This window comes from Nomia melanderi, chromosome 10 (genome assembly GCF_051020985.1).
Source record: "Nomia melanderi isolate GNS246 chromosome 10, iyNomMela1, whole genome shotgun sequence".
NCBI lineage: Eukaryota > Metazoa > Arthropoda > Insecta > Hymenoptera > Halictidae > Nomia > Nomia melanderi.
This window is the reverse complement of record NC_135008.1, coordinates 4,841,282-4,861,336: the sequence shown is the minus strand read 5'-3', so window position 1 is coordinate 4,861,336 and position 20,055 is coordinate 4,841,282. Positions and strand designations below refer to the sequence as shown.

At 45.2% G+C, this 20,055-nt stretch overlaps 3 protein-coding genes across 12 annotated transcripts in view; 1 reads left to right on the top strand and 2 right to left on the bottom strand.

Moving 5' to 3' along the window:
* Positions 1-5,541, bottom strand: part of rg (A kinase anchor protein rugose) — a 382,141-nt gene extending 376,600 nt beyond the window's left edge. For 6 of the 8 annotated variants that reach the window (XM_031982977.2, XM_076371553.1, XM_076371557.1 and 3 more), the window contains exon 1: positions 5,179-5,541. In XM_031982977.2, the coding sequence (XP_031838837.2) occupies positions 5,179-5,337 (159 nt within the window). In that variant the 5' untranslated portion in view covers positions 5,338-5,541. The remainder of the gene's footprint in view (positions 1-5,178) is intronic. The other 2 variants (XM_076371556.1, XM_076371558.1) reach the window with 1 other exon arrangement.
* A 728-nt stretch (positions 5,542-6,269) lies between these two features.
* On the top strand, positions 6,270-8,394 carry Septin2 (septin 2). The gene is made up of 7 exons (XM_031982994.2): positions 6,270-6,395; positions 6,670-6,787; positions 6,869-7,205; positions 7,281-7,585; positions 7,658-7,785; positions 7,857-8,030; positions 8,117-8,394. The coding sequence occupies exons 1-7, from the start codon at positions 6,366-6,368 to the stop codon at positions 8,288-8,290; spliced, it is 1,266 nt and encodes a 421-aa protein (XP_031838854.1). The 5' UTR covers positions 6,270-6,365; the 3' UTR covers positions 8,291-8,394.
* A 221-nt stretch (positions 8,395-8,615) lies between these two features.
* The window catches only part of LOC116429719 (growth arrest-specific protein 2), a 29,793-nt gene continuing 18,353 nt past the window's right edge, over positions 8,616-20,055 (bottom strand). For 2 of the 3 annotated variants that reach the window (XM_031982992.2, XM_031982991.2), the window contains exons 3-8: positions 16,267-16,391; positions 15,857-15,998; positions 14,902-15,148; positions 13,935-14,196; positions 12,961-13,086; positions 8,616-12,627 (exon numbers count right to left, since the gene is read on the bottom strand). In XM_031982992.2, coding sequence (XP_031838852.1) covers positions 12,421-12,627; positions 12,961-13,086; positions 13,935-14,196; positions 14,902-15,148; positions 15,857-15,998; positions 16,267-16,391 — 1,109 coding nt within the window. In that variant the 3' untranslated portion in view covers positions 8,616-12,420. The remainder of the gene's footprint in view (positions 12,628-12,960; positions 13,087-13,934; positions 14,197-14,901; positions 15,149-15,856; positions 15,999-16,266; positions 16,392-20,055) is intronic. The other variant, XM_031982993.2, reaches the window with a different exon arrangement.

Here is a 20,055-nt window from a genome sequence, read left to right as displayed (position 1 = left end):
ACCCAGACCTTGAGAAGCCTATTAAAAGCTTCGCGGCGCGTAAAGCGTTGAATGAATTCGAGTAATCTCCATCCAATCTATTTGTGCGGTGCGTTGCATTATTTTAGGAGCATCAAGGTCCGGCGTACGCGGTGATAAATCGTTTCCAACGGACAATCAGGTGCGAATGGGTCGCGTCGAACGCGCGGGGATCAACGGGTCGGCATGCGCGAAGGATATTCCCGTGTGAACGCGTTAAAGGGACGTGTCCCTGGTTTACATTAATTATCAGTTTGCTAAAAAGCCCAGTGTCCCGCCATTCAACAAGCCGCCGCGCATTGTCCGGGTGATTAATTGTCCGCGAAACGCAACAAAAGCCGATCGAATCGGGCCGCGACCTGCTAGCGGCCGTAAACGAGATAAATGACGCTGGATGACAACGAGCGCGCCATACCGCCGGATGCGGATGAATACCAGATTAGAACGAAGAAACGCAACGGCGCGCTCGCCGCTGACAAGCGTGCCACGCCGGTGACAGAGACAAGCCAATTCCGAAATTCAGACAAACGGGGGCGACAGGTATACACCGCTCCAGAATTGATTGCATCGGCTGGAACGAACTCCGGTTCCGCGGTTCGCGCGAGCGCCGTATAGCGCGAACTGTGACGAAAGTTGGCCGTCGCTCGTGCATAGAGGCGGCATAAGATGATCAGCATCTACAATGCAGAACTGTCTGACTGAGAATTGCAGGTACATCGACGGCGAGTCGGAAGATGCTTATGAATACATTACGCGCGGCAATTTAAGTATTCAAAGAACATTACGTACCCGTACAAGTGTAATTTCGTGTAATCCCTGGCTCTAATGCAACGGCGCGCTTGGCGGTCCGCGCAGTCGGGTATCGGAATTGTTGACATTATCGATATAATATTCTGTTTCGACCGGACGCGGAAAAAATAACTATGTTACCAGCGAGAATGATTATCGTCGTGATATATAGGGCCAACGTCTAATCTAATCACGCGGACTTTATCCGCGTATCAACGATCTAACGAACGGTCGGCGTTTCGTTTGAGAGTTGCTCGAATAACTCGAACTACACGCGGGTTTCGTGGCTCTGCCTGCACGGCTCGATAATCGGAATACGTCGAAAGAGACAGAAACGAGATGTAAAGAGAGGGTTGGCGGCCGGGAAGGGAGGGAACGGAGGGAACGGAAAAAAAGAGAGAAGAAACGCTACCGCTCGGTTACTCAACTAATTAGCCAATTTCCTTGCGCCACGTTTCGCGAGGCCCCTCGCGACCGCTCCCCGCATCAGAGTAAACGGATAATCCTCCAGACGGAAAAACTCGAAACCGCTTCCACTTTATCAGTTACTTATGCAAATTTGCTCACCGAACGCAGCTATGTACATACATTTAGAGCGTTGCATGCCTAGCTCGGTGCCGCGCTCGAAAACGGCGTATTTCCACGGGAGACGATAAAGACACACCGGTAGCAACACGCCCAATACCATCGCGGAGCCGCGAAATTTCTTGCATTGCCAACACACGAGGGAAAGAATGGCACGGTTCAACGAAAACCAGGAGATACGTCCTCCCGGTGTGTTGTCGCTTAATAAAACATGCTGCGGAGTGCAACAGTGACACGATTCTGTCGATTAAATGGCTGAACGCGCTAACAAGATCTAAGGGATGTTGCTGCCTTCTGGGAACGGAATGCACACGGGTTTGTACTTTGCAAGTGGCTACGCTTGTGCTTCCCGCCCGTCGTTCTTCATTCATATTTATATTCATTAGCAGCTACTGTCAACTTCAATAGAAGTAGACAGGCAGTACGCCAAAAAGATTTCATCAAGATTTGTTCGAGCCTTTACGTATTTATAATCGATTTGTAACGGGCTCCGGGAAAAATTTCATATCGCTTCTTCATGGTCCATATCCCTGCGGAATTTTTCTATCCCATATATTTTACGTTTAAGAATTTCATAGAAAAACCAAATGCCTGGCTAAATCTTACCTTTGAATTCGCAATATCGATTCGATCGGAAGAAGGGGGATTCTTTGCGTCCAGAATTTTTGGATGAAACCGGACGTTATCCCGACTGCGGGATTCCTTTCAGACAAATTGATACCCACAACACCTGCTGCAACGTAACACGCAATCGCTGTATCCAATTACTCAAACTCGAGGAAACTTTCGCAGTCCGCGAACAATATTTCTTCGCGCAGCAGCCTTCACGCAATTGTCCCCGTAGCCGCGAGCGAGCGGCACGCCAGGAAATTAAGCATATTTGCCGAAATTCCTATTCCTTTGTGGCGACAGGGAACACCGCGCCGCCGCGTCCGCAAATGACACTAATTAATTCAGGGTCAAAGAGAACCGAGCAAACGTTTGCCGACGCATCGGTGTATCCGCGGGCCGATTGGTAAGAGGGCAACGAAAGATCAATGGGAAACAAACGCCAATCGGTAACGGCGACTAATTCTCGCAGCGTCGCGGCGAACGAATCGAAAAAGCGGGCGCGCGCGAGTTCGTGGCACGGTGCAGCCGTGACGGCCGACATTAATCGTTGCCACGTGCTACGTATTTGTCTTCGAGAGTTCGGGAACAAGCCGCGTTTGCCCACGTCCGTCCGTTCGTTGGTTCGTTCGTTCGTTGGCTCGGCCGTGCTTCCAGGCCAATTTCAGTGAAATCTTAACGAGATTCGTCGGTCGTTCCGCGCGGAAAAAGGTTTCAAACGAACGTGATCGACGGACGTTTTGAGAGCTACGTGTAAATAGATCACAGCGTGGGCGGTGCGTTTTTAAATGTAACATCGTTCGAACACGCCATTTTTTTTCAAAGTAATTCTACAGTGATTTATTTCGAAGAAAGCATCAAAAACCCGTTTGACTAGGGACTCCGTTCCGTACGCTTTTTCTGTTCAAGTTTAAATTCCAGCTGTGAGGTAACGTAATGCTACGATTTATGAAGTCCAACCGACCGAAATAAACATATCTATGCATAACGCGAAGCGCCACTGAGACCAGTATTCATTGATAAAGACTCGTTACGCGATTCCGCCGACGGTGTAGTATAGAAAGATGATTCTGCACAGCGATTCGGTGATATTTGCTCACGGAGACAAAGAAAGTACCGTGCGGTTACTTTAAATCGGTTCGTGGAGCATCGTCAGAGCTTTCGGTGCTCGTTCGGAGTTACTTTCAGCGATAAAGAATGGAACAGCGGCGACCGTAGCATTAAACGGCGGCAATTGCGATTCAAGTGCGCACTTTTGATCGATCGAGGGCTCGCCATCGGGTAAAATCTGCTCTCGTCGAGCGGAATTCTGGAAAGCGTGTATACTTTTTGACTCGTTAGGTGTGCGCGGCCTCTTAACGACCTTTCCACGCGGGAACCGTCTACGTAAGAACGCTGATAAGCGTGTTTTTCTACGTGGCGCCCGGCGACCGCGTTCCCGACGGTAATCCCGAGAGGAATAGGAACAATATCGGGAACGAGATACATACGTGGACACGTGAACGTCGTTTCCAGGTGCCGAAGACATTTCAGCCGAGGCGAATGATTGAATGCAATAAAAACGTGACCGTAAAACTCGTTGGCCGAGCATTTGCATATTTTTCATGCGGTTGCGCAACGATGTCTCGTCCGCGACCTTTCTAGTAACGTTCCTCGCTAAAGGATTACCGATTAACTCCTTGATATATAATAACGGCTGAGGCTGCTGGTCAAAATTTCCAACTCGGTTTAATCGAAATCAATACTATTCATTGCGCAACGTTAAAGGAAACAGACTGCTTCCCTGTTATCAATGTTTTACATTCAAGCTAAACGTACAGCTACGATGAAACGAACACGTCTGTGCTTCCTTGTAGACTATTAACAGATCAAACGAATGTGACGAACATAACTGTGAAAAGAGTCGTATGTAAAACGGTTAATCTGTAAAATACGGGAACGATCGGTCACGCGTGGGATCGCTCGAAAGACGTTGCGATCGAGGAAGCGTTCCTTCTCGCGTGATACGCACTGAACGTGCGTGAAATCGGGCGAACGCTTCTCGGTACATTCGTATGGAAATTACGCGAGTCCATACAACATTTAGCATCGGCGTTTGTAACGTAATGCGATTTCTGTCGAATGTTACGCACAATCGGTCGCGTAATACGTGAAATGAGAATCGGAGCTCCGTGAATGGAACGATCCCCCGGCGAATGGAAATGATTATTGTTCGCGTCGGGATAATGGGAGAGTAGCACTAACGTGTGTTCCTTCCACTATTACTTCGGCATCGATGTCTATATTATTCTAACATACCGAGACGATGACTAAACTACGCGACGCGCTCGTGTACGCATCGGAACGAACGAGTCTTTCTAAACTTCAAAATAATCTCCATTCCGCTACCATGGTAACCGGTACCATAATAAAATACCCCATCTCTCCGATCATTTGCATACAAAGGCACAGTCTAATAATAAACATACTATAAATACTAATACAAGTGCGATACGTGTAAATCCTATGCGAAACCAGGTCTAACGTAGAATATTCATACCGCGAATGAAAAATCTTCTCGAGGACGAAATCAAATTTCACCCCGTAACGGTAACCAGTTGTAATGGTCTCGTTACAATACATCACTCCGAAAATATGCCATTGATATAGTCGGCGAGGCGGGCGAAATTGCAAGGGAATGAAAATTTTTCCGCAGTTCGGTCTACGCATACTGATGAAGACATTAATCGCGAAGCAGCCTGCCAGGAATAAAACCGGAGTACTCCGAGTTATTAGCTATAAACGTGTAAAAACTGCCTGCCGTTCGCGGTGTGTTGAAAATCATTCGAACGCGAGTGGAGGGGGAAAACCCGTGCAAGGACGGGGCCGCGTATCCCTAAAACGTGTCGCAACGTTCGAGGCGGGTTTAGCGGTTAAACTTGACTAGAATCGAACGCGAAACAATCGGGAAAGTTACGGCGAGTCCTTGGGCTCGGCGGGCTTCTATGGTGCTCCGTACGATAACCGATAAATACACCGATAATCCACGGTGTGCGTGGCGACGACGCGTGGAGCCACGGTGGATTTGACAGTTCGAATTGACAGATTTCGGCCGATGCACCGAAATCGGCGGGAATGGCCGTGAAAACGGACGGCCGGCACTGACCACCACGTATACGAATATTTAGGGTTACTCACCAGGTGAAGCACGGTGTTGACAACCTCCCGATTCGACACCTGTCCGACTTCGATCAGCCCGATCAGCACGGCGAATTTCAGGCTGTCGTTCATCGCCATCGCCACCACCTCCTCGGGCCGTTTAATGTCACTGAACGGTGGACTCTTCATGTCCGCCATCGCGACGGTGCTCGTATGCTGGCAACACGTTTCCCCCGCGAGGAGAATCTACGATAGTTTACACGAAGACCGTCCTTATGCACGAGAGCTTTTCCCCGTCACATGATAATACAACACAAATTGATCTGCCATGTTAGAAAGTAGACACTGTTATGAGCGGTCTGCCAGCACGCCAGCGTGAAACACCCTAGCGTCGCGCTCGCAGTCCCAACACCAACTGAGCCTGTAAATACCTGCCCAGTGGTGCGTGCGCATGTTCGGTGGGGGGTCGGCGGGATTTATGAATCGGTCGAACGATCATTCGGGGAATACGAATTGTGTTCGGGGATATTTTATTGGTTAATGTTGTAGATATAAATATCGTGCTTGGGGGATGATTGTCTTGGTGATTTGGGAATGATCATTTCGGGAAGGTTTTGTGGTAAAAGTTTCAATAACAGAAAAATTAAATAGTTGTTTCATTATGTGTCGAAAATGATATGGAAATTCGTAGAAATGAAAATATGTTAACTATTGTTCGTCGTCTGTGAGAATTGCAAACGCCAACGAGGTAAATGAATATATTAATAGCGCGACGTTGTTCGTTAACTGGGAATAATTGTGTTTTAAATATGAATATGGCAGAAATAACAATCCAAAAATGAAAATTTAAATATTCATACGGCGGTTACATTTGCGGAATAATTGGAGGAGACTTTTGTAAATATTGAACATTTGATTACTCGTATTGGCACAATTGATATGTGGGATTCATTACAATAAATTCTTGGAATGAGCGGGCATGAATGAACTTTGTTTTCTTTCATGTATTTTAATACGGAATGTAGAAGATTTATTGTATTCCTTTGTACGGTAATCTGAAATATAAAATAATAATTAAACATTAATTTTTAGGAACAATATGCGTTTAATTTATTTTTAATTTATTAAAGTGCGCTGGAAATTGTTGGAATTACTCAGTATGTATGTGTGCGTCTTACTACAGAGCACTGCAGTATGAGTAAACGCAGGCGTCGTTAGTAGTAAAAATGGCGTCGGCGGATGTTGAGCGTGCCAAGGTAGGTGTCATTTTTTTTGTAATTTTACATCTATTTACATTGTTTCTGATTGTCTCGACTACCGTAAAATGTCATGTGAATGGCTCTCTTTATATACAAATGTAAACTCAAATGATTGTCGGTATGCGCACCGTGTTTACAGCCTGAAGGGCGTTGGTTCTGTTCTATCATAACAGTGCTCTTGATGATACATTTTCGCTCCATTTGAGGACAGTACTGTTAATTTCCGGTCAGCATTTCTCACTGTACACTTATGGCTAATTTGTACTTTCAGCTGGAACATAACATACGTAATTTAAAATTATCTGGTCATGTTGGATTCGACAGTCTTCCAGATCAGTTGGTTAATAAGTCTGTACAAAATGGATTTCTCTTTAATATCCTCTGCATTGGTATACAGTATACTTAATCAATTTTTAGTGGAAGCATGCATTTTTCTAGGTAGCTATACGATTAGTCATTATTTTTAATAGGTGAAACTGGTCTTGGAAAATCCACACTCATGGATTCTCTGTTTAATACGAGTTTTGAGTCCACTCCAAGTCCTCATAATCTCCCATCCGTGAAGCTCAAAGCACATACGTATGAATTACAAGAGAGCAATGTTAGACTGAAATTGACTATTGTTGATACTGTTGGATATGGGGATCAAATTAATAAGGAAGATAGTTTTAAGGCAGTTGTTGATTATATAGATGCTCAATTTGAGGCTTATTTACAAGAAGAACTGAAAATAAAGCGTTCTCTGGCAACCTACCATGATAGTCGTATTCATGTTTGCTTGTATTTCATCTGCCCCACTGGTCATGGGTACGTATATGTTTAAAGAATATGTAAAAGCTATCTCTTCTATTTAAAATCATTTGTTTTTATGTACAATTGCAGATTGAAGTCTATTGATCTTGTGTGTATGAAGAAACTTGACACAAAAGTGAACATCATTCCAATCATTGCTAAGGCTGATACAATATCAAAGACAGAATTACAAAAGTTTAAGAGCAAAATTATATCTGAGTTACAAAATAATGGAGTCCATATCTATCAGTTTCCCACTGATGATGAAAGTGTTGCAGAAGTTAATACTAGTATGAATGCCCATGTACCTTTTGCAGTAGTTGGTAGTACTGATTTTGTTCGAGTTGGAAATAAAATGATGCGTTCCAGACAATATCCATGGGGCACAGTGCAAGGTAAAGTATCATAATGTTATTTGGACACCAGTATTTTATGGTATTTAAATAATCTATTGTTTTTTACGATAGTGGAAAATGAATCCCATTGCGATTTTGTAAAATTACGCGAAATGTTAATACGAACAAATATGGAAGATATGAGAGAGAAAACTCATTGCCGTCATTATGAACTTTACCGCAAGAAAAGATTGGAGCAGGTGATTATATGAAGTGTTAATTTGTTATGTATGCTCAGGTAATAGTATAAAATTTTAATTTTAATTTTCAGATGGGCTTCAGCGATGTAGATAGTGAGAATAAACCAGTCAGTTTCCAACAGACGTGCGAGGCAAAGAGATCTATTCTCTTGCAAGAGCTTCAGCAGAAAGAGGATGAAATGAGACAGATGTTCGTGGTGAGAGTAAAAGAAGCAGAAGCTGGATTGAAGGAAGGAGAGAAAGAGGTATAAATTTATACTTCCTTTTATTGTCCTCCATTATTTCAGTATTTTGTTCGCGAAGTAATACTATTTTAATACGTACCTTTCAGCTGCACAATAAATTCGATAAACTAAAGAAAGATCATACAGAGGAAAAGAAAAAGGTGGAAGAAAGCAGGAAGAAACTCGAGGACGACATTTTAGAATTAAACAGACGAAAAATGCAGTTCTCTCAGCAACCTCAGCATCACACGCTAACTCTCGGGAAAAGCAAGAAGAAGTAAAATAAATACGACACCACATACATTCTAACTCCACAATGTAACGAGTATTATTATTTTAATTATTTGATAATTGACTACTAAAATTAAATATTAAATTATCCAAAGTTTAGAAAGCGCTATAATTTCCTCTTACATAATTTGTATAATTATAAATTTTACTTGTCAGACTGATAATCATGACAATAGTGATGTTTACCAAATTTAAGTTACTGTTTGTAATAACATATCCACCATAAGAATAAATAAAAATATATTTGTTACTTATTGAATCGACTCGTTCGAACGGCTTCGTCTTCGAATTTCCATTGTCGTAGACACGAGCGAATCCGTAATTAAATATTTTATTGTTCAACAAAATATAACAATTAACACAATTGCATCGTACTTACGTAAACCTAACGTTATTAGCCGTACGCATTACGTGGAATATATGAAATGATTACGACCTAGATTTTACGAAAGCATCTTTTGATTGCTAACGTGAAGCAAGAATTGAAAATAGTACATATAATATGATTATATCACAAATCGAGGAAAAAAATACATTGCAAATGGCCATCGTGCGGCGAAGTGTTCACAATCAACTTAGTAAATTTTCATAGATTAATTTACCTCTCAACACAGTTTCCGGGTGTAATAAAATTCTAAGAACAAATCAGTTTCTCTTCGAGACTTGTGGTTCATCTAGTAATAACATCACACGACGGCAATCTAATTAATACTTCAGATGAAAACTCATTTCCAAATGAAAAGATTCGTTTCACGAACAAAGAAAGAAGGATGAAAACGTATTGAATACTCTGCGTGAAAGCAAGCAGGTACAAATAACTTAATCGGACTATAATAGACAGACTTACCAAGTAACGCGTTTACAGTAGTATAATATGGCGGAATTGTTTCGTTCGCGTAGCAAAAAATGATTCTACGCGTAATGCACTAAACACGTCTCGTTGCATCGCGGTTTATAAGTGTTCACCATTTACAAAATAAATACAGTCTCTGCGCGATAATACGAACGAAACCACAACACAGAATGGATTACGTATTACGCGTCGAACAATGATGTACGAAATAAGAATCCTACGATACGATGGTCAATTGAACAGAATAGGAAAAAGTCTAACAAAAAAATCCTCGAACGACAATAGCCTCAACGTGCCGACATTACTCGTCGCATATTTCTTTGCTTTGGTATTCCTTTGCACATTCCTGTGCCCTTGCATTTCTGTGAACCCAACAAACACATCGCGTAATGTAATTTCGACGATAACGTCCTTTGTAAATCCCTTAACCTACGTATTTATTATAAAAGTACAAAACATAGATATATATATATTTATATGTATGTAAATAAATATATATATATATGTATTATGGCAGTTATCGTGAAGCATTTTGCGAGTTAGCCGATTTGAGTACGCATCGATTAATGTGCCAAAGTGTAATGATTAATTTCAGGGTCGGCTGATATGACGCCGTTGTAAAAGAAACATAATTACTTTGTTATTATCTTGCGAACGAAAAAGTCCGCAATTATAAAACTTTGCGATAGTAAGAACAAAATGATTTATCGTATTTCGTCCATTGAGGTCCGTAACACTAAGTAATTGGACAATTAATCGTCGATTAATTATTTGAACGGCAAGACAGTAAACATTTACAACGGAACTGTGTATACTGTAACCGACCCTGTCATTTGTTATAATTTATAATCTATGTGCCTAGAGATATTTAAGTGCACTACGAGATTCGCCTTCGCAGGCTGCAGCAATGACCAAGTACAAAGTTACATGAGATACTCCAATGTCTCTGAAAGCAGATTGCATTGCACAATCTTGGAAGAGTCATCAAAATCTTAAACTGTAGTTTTACAAGACGGAATCGTTTAATTGGAAAGTACAATTACATGTAACGTTAAGGGGACGAAGCTCTTGACCTAGGCTGATATTACCTGAGTCCTTAATTGCACTTCCTTCTAATCACTCGCGCGCGTAGTGCTCGAAGTATCGTCAAGTTGGAAGTAAGTCAATTGGTCGCTCAAGGCCTCTGATGAAAGTTACCCCTACTTTCTGTTCTAGCTATCATCGTCACACATTCTGTTGACGCGAAAATACCGTTCGAACAAATTAGAACAGATCCATTAGCAAATTTGGCAGTTTGTTTAAAATAATCATTACAAGAATTTTAAAGTCAAGCGAAACCGTTGACGGAACACACGGCGTTCCCTAAACGTAGGTGCCATCAATATAACAGTCTCACCCATTAAAGGAATTTTTTCTATCTTATCAGAGTATAAAAGCCCTTGTGGCGCTAGAATGGGTGAAGCAACCTTCAGCAGCCAATCGAGTTTGATCCAACCATTGTTACAATTGGAACAATTAGACCGTTGGATCGTTATCTTCACTGTAAATGACATTCCAATTATTTGTCACTGGCGTCGTTTCAACATACCATTTGCGAACTTTGGTCATTGCGGTCGTAAAGCTACCTCTACCAGGTGCATTGCCCTCCTGTCTATTTCTGTTAGACAATTTCCAAATCAAGCGTCAATATGCCTGTCATCCGTGGAATGCATGACACTTAACCCTTTCGATGCTATATAGGGATTTGAGCGTTTAACGGACAATCCCGCTCGTGTAATCCACGTTCGTACGTGTACGTATTGAATCGCGCCTAATACGGGTCGATCGGCGATCGAAAATTGCTTCGATCAAGTCCTTAAGCGCTCAAAGCATCGAAAGGATTAAACGTTTAAGCGACGAAGCGAGTGAATATCGTACAGAAAATAGTCTTGTACTTTTATTACGCGAGTAATTAACGGTAGAAATACAAATAAATATGCACGTTGCATTTACACATGTGGGTGGAGAACAAGAGTTTACAGAATCCTCGATAATTTAACGAACAATCGATTCAAAGTACACCGTGCAGCGTGAAAATCCGATGACACGCTAACACTTTTCAAGGTCCTCGACCGTCACCTTCAATCTTTTAATCTTTCGTTTAAAATACTAAAGGCGGCCGGATATACTCGCAAACATACAGAGTATAAAAAGAAATTTTAATCGCGCTGCTACACCGACGGTCTTAAACGATATTCGCCAGAAGCAATTTTCAGTGTTACCCAAGTGGTGCCACTTAGCTGCCCCACCCCGTCCGTCGTACGCATCCTATAGAAACGCGACGCACGCCCCGATAGGACACAATGGAAACGATTAAATGTAAATACGCATACATTCGTCGAAGATTAATCGATAGAAGAGCGAATAATAGTAGGAGGTAAATACTCGAATGTAACGGTACAACCCGCTCGAGTCTTCGCGCAAAAAGATGACATATTAACACGCTTGCAAGGACGTACGCTGCGATAATTAGTGCTCCCCAGCCGTTGTTACATGACATGTAAGAAAAAATAGTGCCATCCCCTGTATAACTTATCCAATCTAAGAGATAGGTGCACTTGGTACCAACGTGTACGTAACCACGAGAATAGAAGACAAGTAATTGTGTGATAGCATAGGCGTGACTCGAAAACACGCGTACCGGGGGACCGATCGCTGATAGCGGACAAACGTTGGCGACGTTATCAATCCGGCGAGGCCCACGAATCCCTCAATATCTTCAACGCACCCGTACAGTGGTTGGAATGAAGGAAGCTGTTTTTCATTAAGTTCCATCCCTCAATGCGATTAAAAAAATATCGGGTCGTAACATAAACACATTCGGATGTATTGAACATTTGTTTGTCTCGACAGCTTCACGCAACAGCGAAATAACATTAGGAATCGACCAAAAGTAGCTTCTTCGTCGCAGTCGTACGTATTTTCAATGGGTCATCATTGCACTCTCAAAATTATAACATGTTCATACTTTAAACCGAACTTATGTACGTTACCACCTAATAGTTCGAGTATCGATCGTGCCCGTAATCCCCAGCGTCTATCCTATCAGCGTTGGTTCCCCTAAAAACACGTCACGGTTCAGTCACCTCTCGCGCGCACAGACAAACCGCGCCTCTGCCTCGCGACGCCACCCTGTCGACGTATCCCGTACTCTACTTGTACGTAACAGACTAACAGCAGCATGAACGTGAAGTAGCGTGGACTTGTAACAGGCACTGTGCTTTTAGGCTAGCGGGCCGAGACGAATTCCGCCGGGGGGCTGCGATACTTGGCGCGAATGGGAAGAAAGTTGGTGTGCTTGTTGCCGTGGGGTGAAGGCGACGTGCTCTCGCGGTTGAGGGTCCTCACCTGACAGGGGTCATGCCTCGCCAAGAAATGCTCCAAGGTGTCCCAGCCACCGCCCACTCTGACCATCATGTGTCTACCCTTCAGCAACTGCGAACACGTCGGTACCGGGATCATTAGTAGTTTGTACTTACTCGCTTGGATTTGTATCCAAGAGGATTCGCTGGAGCACTGGTGCAGAAGAGACGCACGGCAATATAAGAAACGCCGTGCATCTTTTCGCGCGGGTCTCCAGAAACTGAGGATCTTTATGGGAATTCATGTTTCTAAGAAATAGTTTATGGAAACAGGAATTAAAAGCTAGACGAATGCTGCTGGTTGGTGAAGAATATGAAATTCTTGATAGATCTTGTCTAGTAATATTGTAAGCACATAAAAATCCGCGGTATATTAATATAGGGTCAATCAGAATTGTTAACTAACCCTGATAAAGACGTTTCGTCCCGCGATGTGGTATCGACCTTCGCCAACTTTGCGCACCTTCAATTTAGAGCACTTTTCTGAGGGACACTGGCAGAGTCTCTGGACAGCCTCCGTGGCTCTCCTTACCTGAAGCAAACAAGGGACAAAAGACAATGTGAAAAGTATGCATGAAATGGTAGCAGCATATTTTTAAGCCGACAGAGGAACGCCCCGTAGGACGAAGAACGATCGACCGTCACGCGAGATAAATCGACGTGACGTGTGGCGGGGACAGCCGAAGATGCAATGCCGCGTAACATCCGCTTCTGCGTGTGCAGGAATTCGACACGCAAGAATCTACGAGCGTGCGATCGCATACGTGAAAAAGCTGCAAGGATCTTTTATGATAATGGAAGGGCGTACGAATTAGAAATTTCTATTTCTTCCACATTCGTAGACGTAAATTACCTTCAATTTTCGTTTCAGAATGGTGTAAGAATCAATAATGCGTTCATACGAACAATCAAACTGTTTACTGTTTCAGACGGAATTCGATTAATGTAAATATTGAATGTTACGTGCACGTACATACTTTGCAAACGAGATCAAAGAGCAATGTACCGAAACAGTTAACTTAGAACTCGATACGTTACACGTGCTTCTAGTGTTCCGTTCTGTCTCTCTTTCTGCACTCGCCATTCATAGCGAACGTGACGCGACGTGAATTAAGCGCGAAGCCTTGTTTCTATACCGCCTTAATAATCTTTCACGCTTAAAAATGGTTCCCCGGATAAAAGGAGAAAAGAGTGCGATAAAAATATCAACGAAACATTTCTATTTAGTTCAAATAAAATTAAGATCCGAAGAGTTTCGAACGTAATCGACATTTTTCAATTAAAAAGACTGTTAATGACCGACGTGGCGGATGACTGTGAGAAAGACTCCGCTTGATATACGTTGATAGACAGTTTAGTTTCTCCTATAAATCGTTTTACCTTGCGATCGAGTTCCGTTATGGGGCCCGTGTGTTCCGGCGGCTCGGCTGGCGAGGGCAAAGGTGAACTCGACGGTGATGGAACCTCGTCTGGATCTTCCGCGCTTCCACGGGACCAATCGTCTTCCGTAGTATCACTGGGCACGCCATCGCTACCCTGTGGCCCATTATCGCTAACCGACCGCCGCATTTCAGGTTCGTGGGTGGCACCGGTCGTTGTGTCCAGCCATCTTGTCGCCGACGACGCCACCTCCGACGCCGAGCTATAAAAATGTGGCGTGAGCGGAATTATACGCTATCGTCGAAAAAAATCAGGATCGTTCAAACGGCTTTTCATTTCACTGCTGTTATTAAAGGTTCCGGCGCACGCGTCGGTAACACGATACAACAATCATCTCGCTATTCTTCGTTAAAAGGTATCTCGGCGCTGTTTTTACGACAACGGTAGTTAAGAGAGGTACGGCTCGCGCGCTTTCTGTTGCTTATCATAATTACGCCGGTGTATCTGCCATGGATTCGCCGTAAATACCGTAAGGTTTACACGCCACGAAACACCGCCACTCCTACGGCATTGCGTTACGGTTGAGGTAAGTGTACGCTGTCTTTCTGAGAATGTAACGCCTCGCAGATTCACCCATTAGGCGAATCCTTTTTCAGCCAACGGCGGAGCCCCGATCGAATCTGACTCCTCGAATCGTGTTTCATCGGGTCGTAGGTCGTCGGTCAAATTAGTGAACCGTCCGTGTATCGTATTAAGAGTGAACGCCATCACGGTGAAACGAAGAGTATCTGATATTTTGATATTTGATATTACAAATTAGTCTCGGACCGAGACATTCCGATCGGACAAAGGGCTGGATAAGCGGTGTACGGGACAAGGATCAATCTCGGATCGTTTTGGCACGAACAAGCCGTGACAAGCAACGCAGACCGTTCAAGGAGCAATAGCAGTACTTTAGGCTTTATACCTGCTGTGTTTTATCTTCTCGGCTGGTGGTCTAGGCGTCGCGGTCGGGGACGGTGATTGGAATTGCCAAGAGACGAGGCTGCTGTGAGATATACCGCTATCGGACAAACAGTGAAGATCCCTCTCTTGTTCCGCGGCAATTTCCCTCTCAAGCTGCACGAGTCCCGGTGGCTCCACGGAATAGATCGAAGCCAATCGAGCCACCTCCAATAGGCACAGCACGACGTTCCGTGGCTGTCCGTGGAGAACTGCCAATTACACGGATCGTACTATTAAATAATTCTATATCACGGTGCACAGCGTATTATATATATTAAACAGTAATCTGCAAATATGGAATATCTGGGAACAACTTGGAAATGATTTTCTCATCGTATCGTCGGCGTTCTGAGACTTCGAAGAATGTGTAATAACTGACCTGATTTTAATAGTTTCAACGGATTACCAGTGATACCTATGTTATTTTACTCGTTGCTTCAGAGTTCCACACATGCGTAAAAACCCCAAAGAATTCGCAAAGCGAGCAGATGCAGAATGTAATATAGCCACGCGATCCCTACCATCGTTCCCCTACGAAGTCCCAACAAAAACGCGTGGCTCGAAACCACCGTAGCTCCTTCTCGTTCTTCCTCCGGCGTCACCGACACGGCCACGCATTGTTTCCGATGGCATTCGAGTCCGGTCAGGCGGGAGCAAAGAGCCCTCGCGGTCTTTTCACTTCTCGGAGGAGACGCGGTTAATTCGGAACAATTACTCTCGCCTCGGAAGCGTTTTGAATTTGCATACCTACCGGCAACGGTCGCGGGAACCGTGCTGCTTCGCGTAATTGCCGGGAGTTTCGCTTTTCATCGAGTGCGCGGGTTCATCGCGATGCTCTCCGATCGTCGCGCGACGCGACCGAGACGCGTGGAGGAAGATCAATACGCGGAAAATTGAAATTAATTGGCTAGATTTACCCAGATCGTCGCTCTCGAATAGGAGGTTCTCGTGAACGCCCAAACGCCGGCAGAATTGGATGAAGTTCTCCATGTTGTCGCGGGAGAAGAAACTTCGTCTGGCTGCGTTCTCCCAGCATCGTCCCCTTATCGCTGGTATCGGCTGGAAAATATTTGTCAAATGCTTTTCACCGAGAACATGGTTATTAGCATTGTGTACTCGGGAGGTGACTCGTGCGATGCATCGATGTGTGAAATATTGAAATAAAACTGGTAAACGTTGAATATTTCCAGTGAAAGAGGGTTACTAGTCCGGTTATTAATTATCCACAGTGTAGTCATTAGAAATTGAACATGTATTGTACGAGTTAGAGCACCCTCGTTCTTCAGAAACGTTCACCCCTTCGTAACGTGAGATAATAGTTGCTTACCCCTTTAGCTCTCCCAGCATCGACCGCCACCCTCGCCTTCTCCTGAATGACTCTCGCCAATCGACACACCACCACCCCATTGTCGAGAGCATCGAAGAAATTATCGCCGGTTACATACTCCGTGTCTGAAACGCGGAGAAGCGAGTGTTTCGATTAGTTTTTGATTGAAACGAAGAAATTCCACGGCGGAACCATTTTCTGCTGATCTCCGCGTCGGTGAACGGTTCAACGGTATAAACGGTCACTCGAGAACATTCAAGGGTATCGACCAAGTGGCGACATTGTCGGGAACAATGGAGCAACCCTCCTTACGCTCTCCAGCGCAGTCAAATTCTTCTCGGGCAACGGTAGAGGGTGACTGTCGCTTTGTCACAGAAATTCTCCGTAAGCAAGTTCTCCGGGTAGCTAAGTGCGCGACGGGGGAAACTTAATTACGCTCTCTTTATAGTCCTTCGGCAGGCGCATCGATGAAAACCTGACGTCGAAAATCGTGCCGAACGCGAGGAGGGTGGTCACGGTGTCTGAATCGACGAAAGAAAAGTCGAGAAATCGGGTCTGTGCAGCGCTAGACGGTTTCACGGCGCGGCGAATTAACCTCGAATCGCTATCGACATCCATCAAATCGGACGGGGGCCCGTGAAGTGACACGGTCGCGTCAGGGAACGTGAGAAACGATCGAGCGGCCTGAATCGCTGCAGATTTATCTGCGCAACCGCTACCTATGAAAGCCCGGCGTATCCTGCGCTCGAATCGGCTTCAATCTGAATTCCTCGACACGTATGAACAGTCCAATTGCACGAGGAACATCGGATCGTTACGCTCCTCGTCCACGAAATCCATTCATCCGCTACGATCCCGACCGATTGATTAGAGGGTTAAAGAGTTGTACCGAGCGATTCATCACGACCGGAGAAACTTTTCCACGGATGTAACACCGTGTTCGTTTAAGTCGATGATCGCCTACCGATTCCGCTCGGCTGACGGCTGTACTACTTCTCCGTATCGTCGGCCGTGGCCCGAGCCTATATTAATTTCCGTCGCTTCCTCCGGCGAGGATGTAGATCCGTCGAAAAATCGGACCGGCTTAGAAACTCGCCGGCGTGCTCGGTCGAGCGAGAAACCGATCCGGCCGGGACACTCTCACGATAGGCCAACTCGTGCGTGACACTTCGAAATATCATTTCAATTTCGTTGGCGGCGACGCGACGGGCCCGCGTACGCGAAACGGGATCAAGGGCCCAGCGAATTCGGTCCCGTTCGAGCGGCGGACACCTCGCGCGGTTTCTCCCACGGTCCCGGGGACAGATCGGCGGCCGGGTAATCTAAGGAAAACCCGCGACACGATCCGTGCGCGGAGTATAATAGATATAGGCGGGGATACGATGGGAAATAGGAACTAGGTTGGGCTGACGGAGCGATAAAGCCTCGCAGATACGGATGGTAATGAGAACCGGCGCGCGGGCTCGTGACTCGACCCGGTAACAATAGGGTTGCACCCGGGGCAGAGAGAACCCGGGAAAAAAAAGGTTTTAACGGGCGGGCTTATGGAGTAAAGTCCATCACACGTACCAACGTACACGTGCACCGTGATCGGTGTGTATCCACGGATCCGCCGGCTGAATCTGGATCGCGAATATTGTTCGCATATGGTTGGGACACAATGGCGCGGCGCGGCGCGGCGGCTGCTCGTGATAACAGCTGCCTCTCGTAGGATGCCTAACTCCGTTTCGATCTTACGAAAGATCACGGGCGTGAGCGTATATCCGAGTGCGAACCGAGCGACGAACTACACAACTCGGTCACCCGGAACTCCGTGGCTTGATACCCGAGCACCGAGTCTAATTTATGTTTGACGTTACGTAGGGTAATAATGCCGCTCGATTCTCGCCAGGCCGCTTCAAGAAAGGCCCGGCAATCCGGACTGGTAATTAGATGCTGATATCGGGCCGAATCGAGTGGAACATTGTCTCTCGGAAGAGATTTACGGCTCGCTGTCGACAGAGACACGTGTAAATATTTGAGCAACGCCGGATACTTTGAGAATTTCATTGCCGGCGAAAGCCCTACGTTGGATTCTGGGCAGTGCCGGTACCTTTAACCGAGTAATTGAAATACTTGGGTATGCATAGGATACTCGGTGGAGCGGAATTAGCTGGATATCTCGTAAGTGACAGCTTCAATCCTAGAGAACCCGTTGACGACTGAATTTTAGAAAACGATGGAACTGCCATTTTAAGATACGCCTCCTGTCGATAACTATCGTACACCGTGACCTGCATTTCCTTCATATCCTTGGTATGCTACCCTTCGATTTTAATACTCGCCTGACCTCTTTAATGCGACTCGATCCTTTTACAGCATCACCGATCCGCTGTCCTTGGCATTGTTCGATCGGTGCATTAATTCGAACGCGATATATCACTGCGATCGCCGGTTACCATAAAACTCGAGTCGACAATTTTAATTTCATTGGTGCCCGGCCACACACAAGCTATCCTCCGGCAGAAGGACACTTGCGTGAGTTATTGGACCTTCTTTTTAACATCGCGTTACTTCGTGTACGATGCTTATCTCCCAGCTTGATTTATCCTCGCCCCTCGCAGTTCCATCCGACATCTTCCCTCTTCGGAGGAATTTTTCGCTGGAAAGTTAACGAAAGGAACTTTCACTAGAAACGATATTCCAGTTGTGCCAGACATCGCTGGACTTTCTAGAATAATTCTATTGCGAAATTGTAATAAAACCTCCAGAAATATTCGCGCCGTAATTCACTTACGTTACGAGCGTGTCTTTTATTGTGCAGGAGGTCAAGTATCTTATCGTTCATCATGCGGCAACACACCCCTAAACGCTCGAGAACAATCAGGCCATGATAATTATTCCTCGCGCCCAGCTTACGGAGACATCAATCGCAGAAAACCTTTTCCAATGAACACTATCAATTTCCGCTCTCCGTTTCAATTTCCGCGCGATTCCGATGTAAATTCAAGGACTGAGCGTCAACCCCTCGCCATATAATATCGCGTCACTCAATTCTTTAGATTTCCAATTTAATTCTACAATTCGTACACTTTGTCACTAGAACTACCACGCAGTCAATCTTATTTTTTCCAATATTTTTATAGAAACCCAAAGATTACGTTTATCGAGATTTCAATTGATCACCGGCACTAAATGGACACGGAATTTTCTTCCATTTCCAGTGCATTATCAACGACAAAGTAATTCCAGCGAACGTAGTTACAAAGGAAGTCATCAGGGCAAGGGGTTAAATTGCTCTCCACGAGATTTCGGGGTGGGTCCGTGAAAAGGACCGAGGATGAATCGACGAGGAAGAAGCTATAGGTTCCGTATGCAAGGTTCACGGCTCGCTGCTCGCTCATGGCCCGTGCCAAACCGGCGATCCGTTCGCGAACCCCGTCGATTCGACGCGCTCGCACACGCGCAAGCGTATTAGGAAGGCGTACCGCCCATTATGCGTAATGCGGCTTCAGGTACAACCGCGATGCAGGGAGAGAAGAAGTGGCACGAAGGAAGAGGGGTGCCCGGTCGACTTCCGGTTGAGTCAGACCCGTTGCAACTCTGCGAGACGCAGGGTGTGGGTCGAAATGTCCCGAGCGACCGCGTACGATTCCAATAATCTGCGTGGAATTTCGGCGATTCGTATGAATCCCCATTGATTGACATTCCCATAAAAGAGACGCGCGTGGGCAGAAGGATTCTCCGTTCGAACGACGGCCCGGCTGTCCTTGAATCGTTCGTTTTTATCATCGTTCCTCGATTACTCCG

What these genes read in the sequence shown, in the direction of transcription:
- Septin2 (XM_031982994.2), top strand. Translation starts at nt 6,366, where the DNA reads ATGGCGTCGGCGGATGTTGAGCGTGCCAAG. An exon ending in CGGATGTTGAGCGTGCCAAG is followed by an intron (nt 6,396 to 6,669) that starts GTAGGTGTCATT and finishes TTGTACTTTCAG; the next exon opens with CTGGAACATAACATACGTAA. An exon ending in CTTTAATATCCTCTGCATTG is followed by an intron (nt 6,788 to 6,868) that starts GTATACAGTATA and finishes TATTTTTAATAG; the next exon opens with GTGAAACTGGTCTTGGAAAA.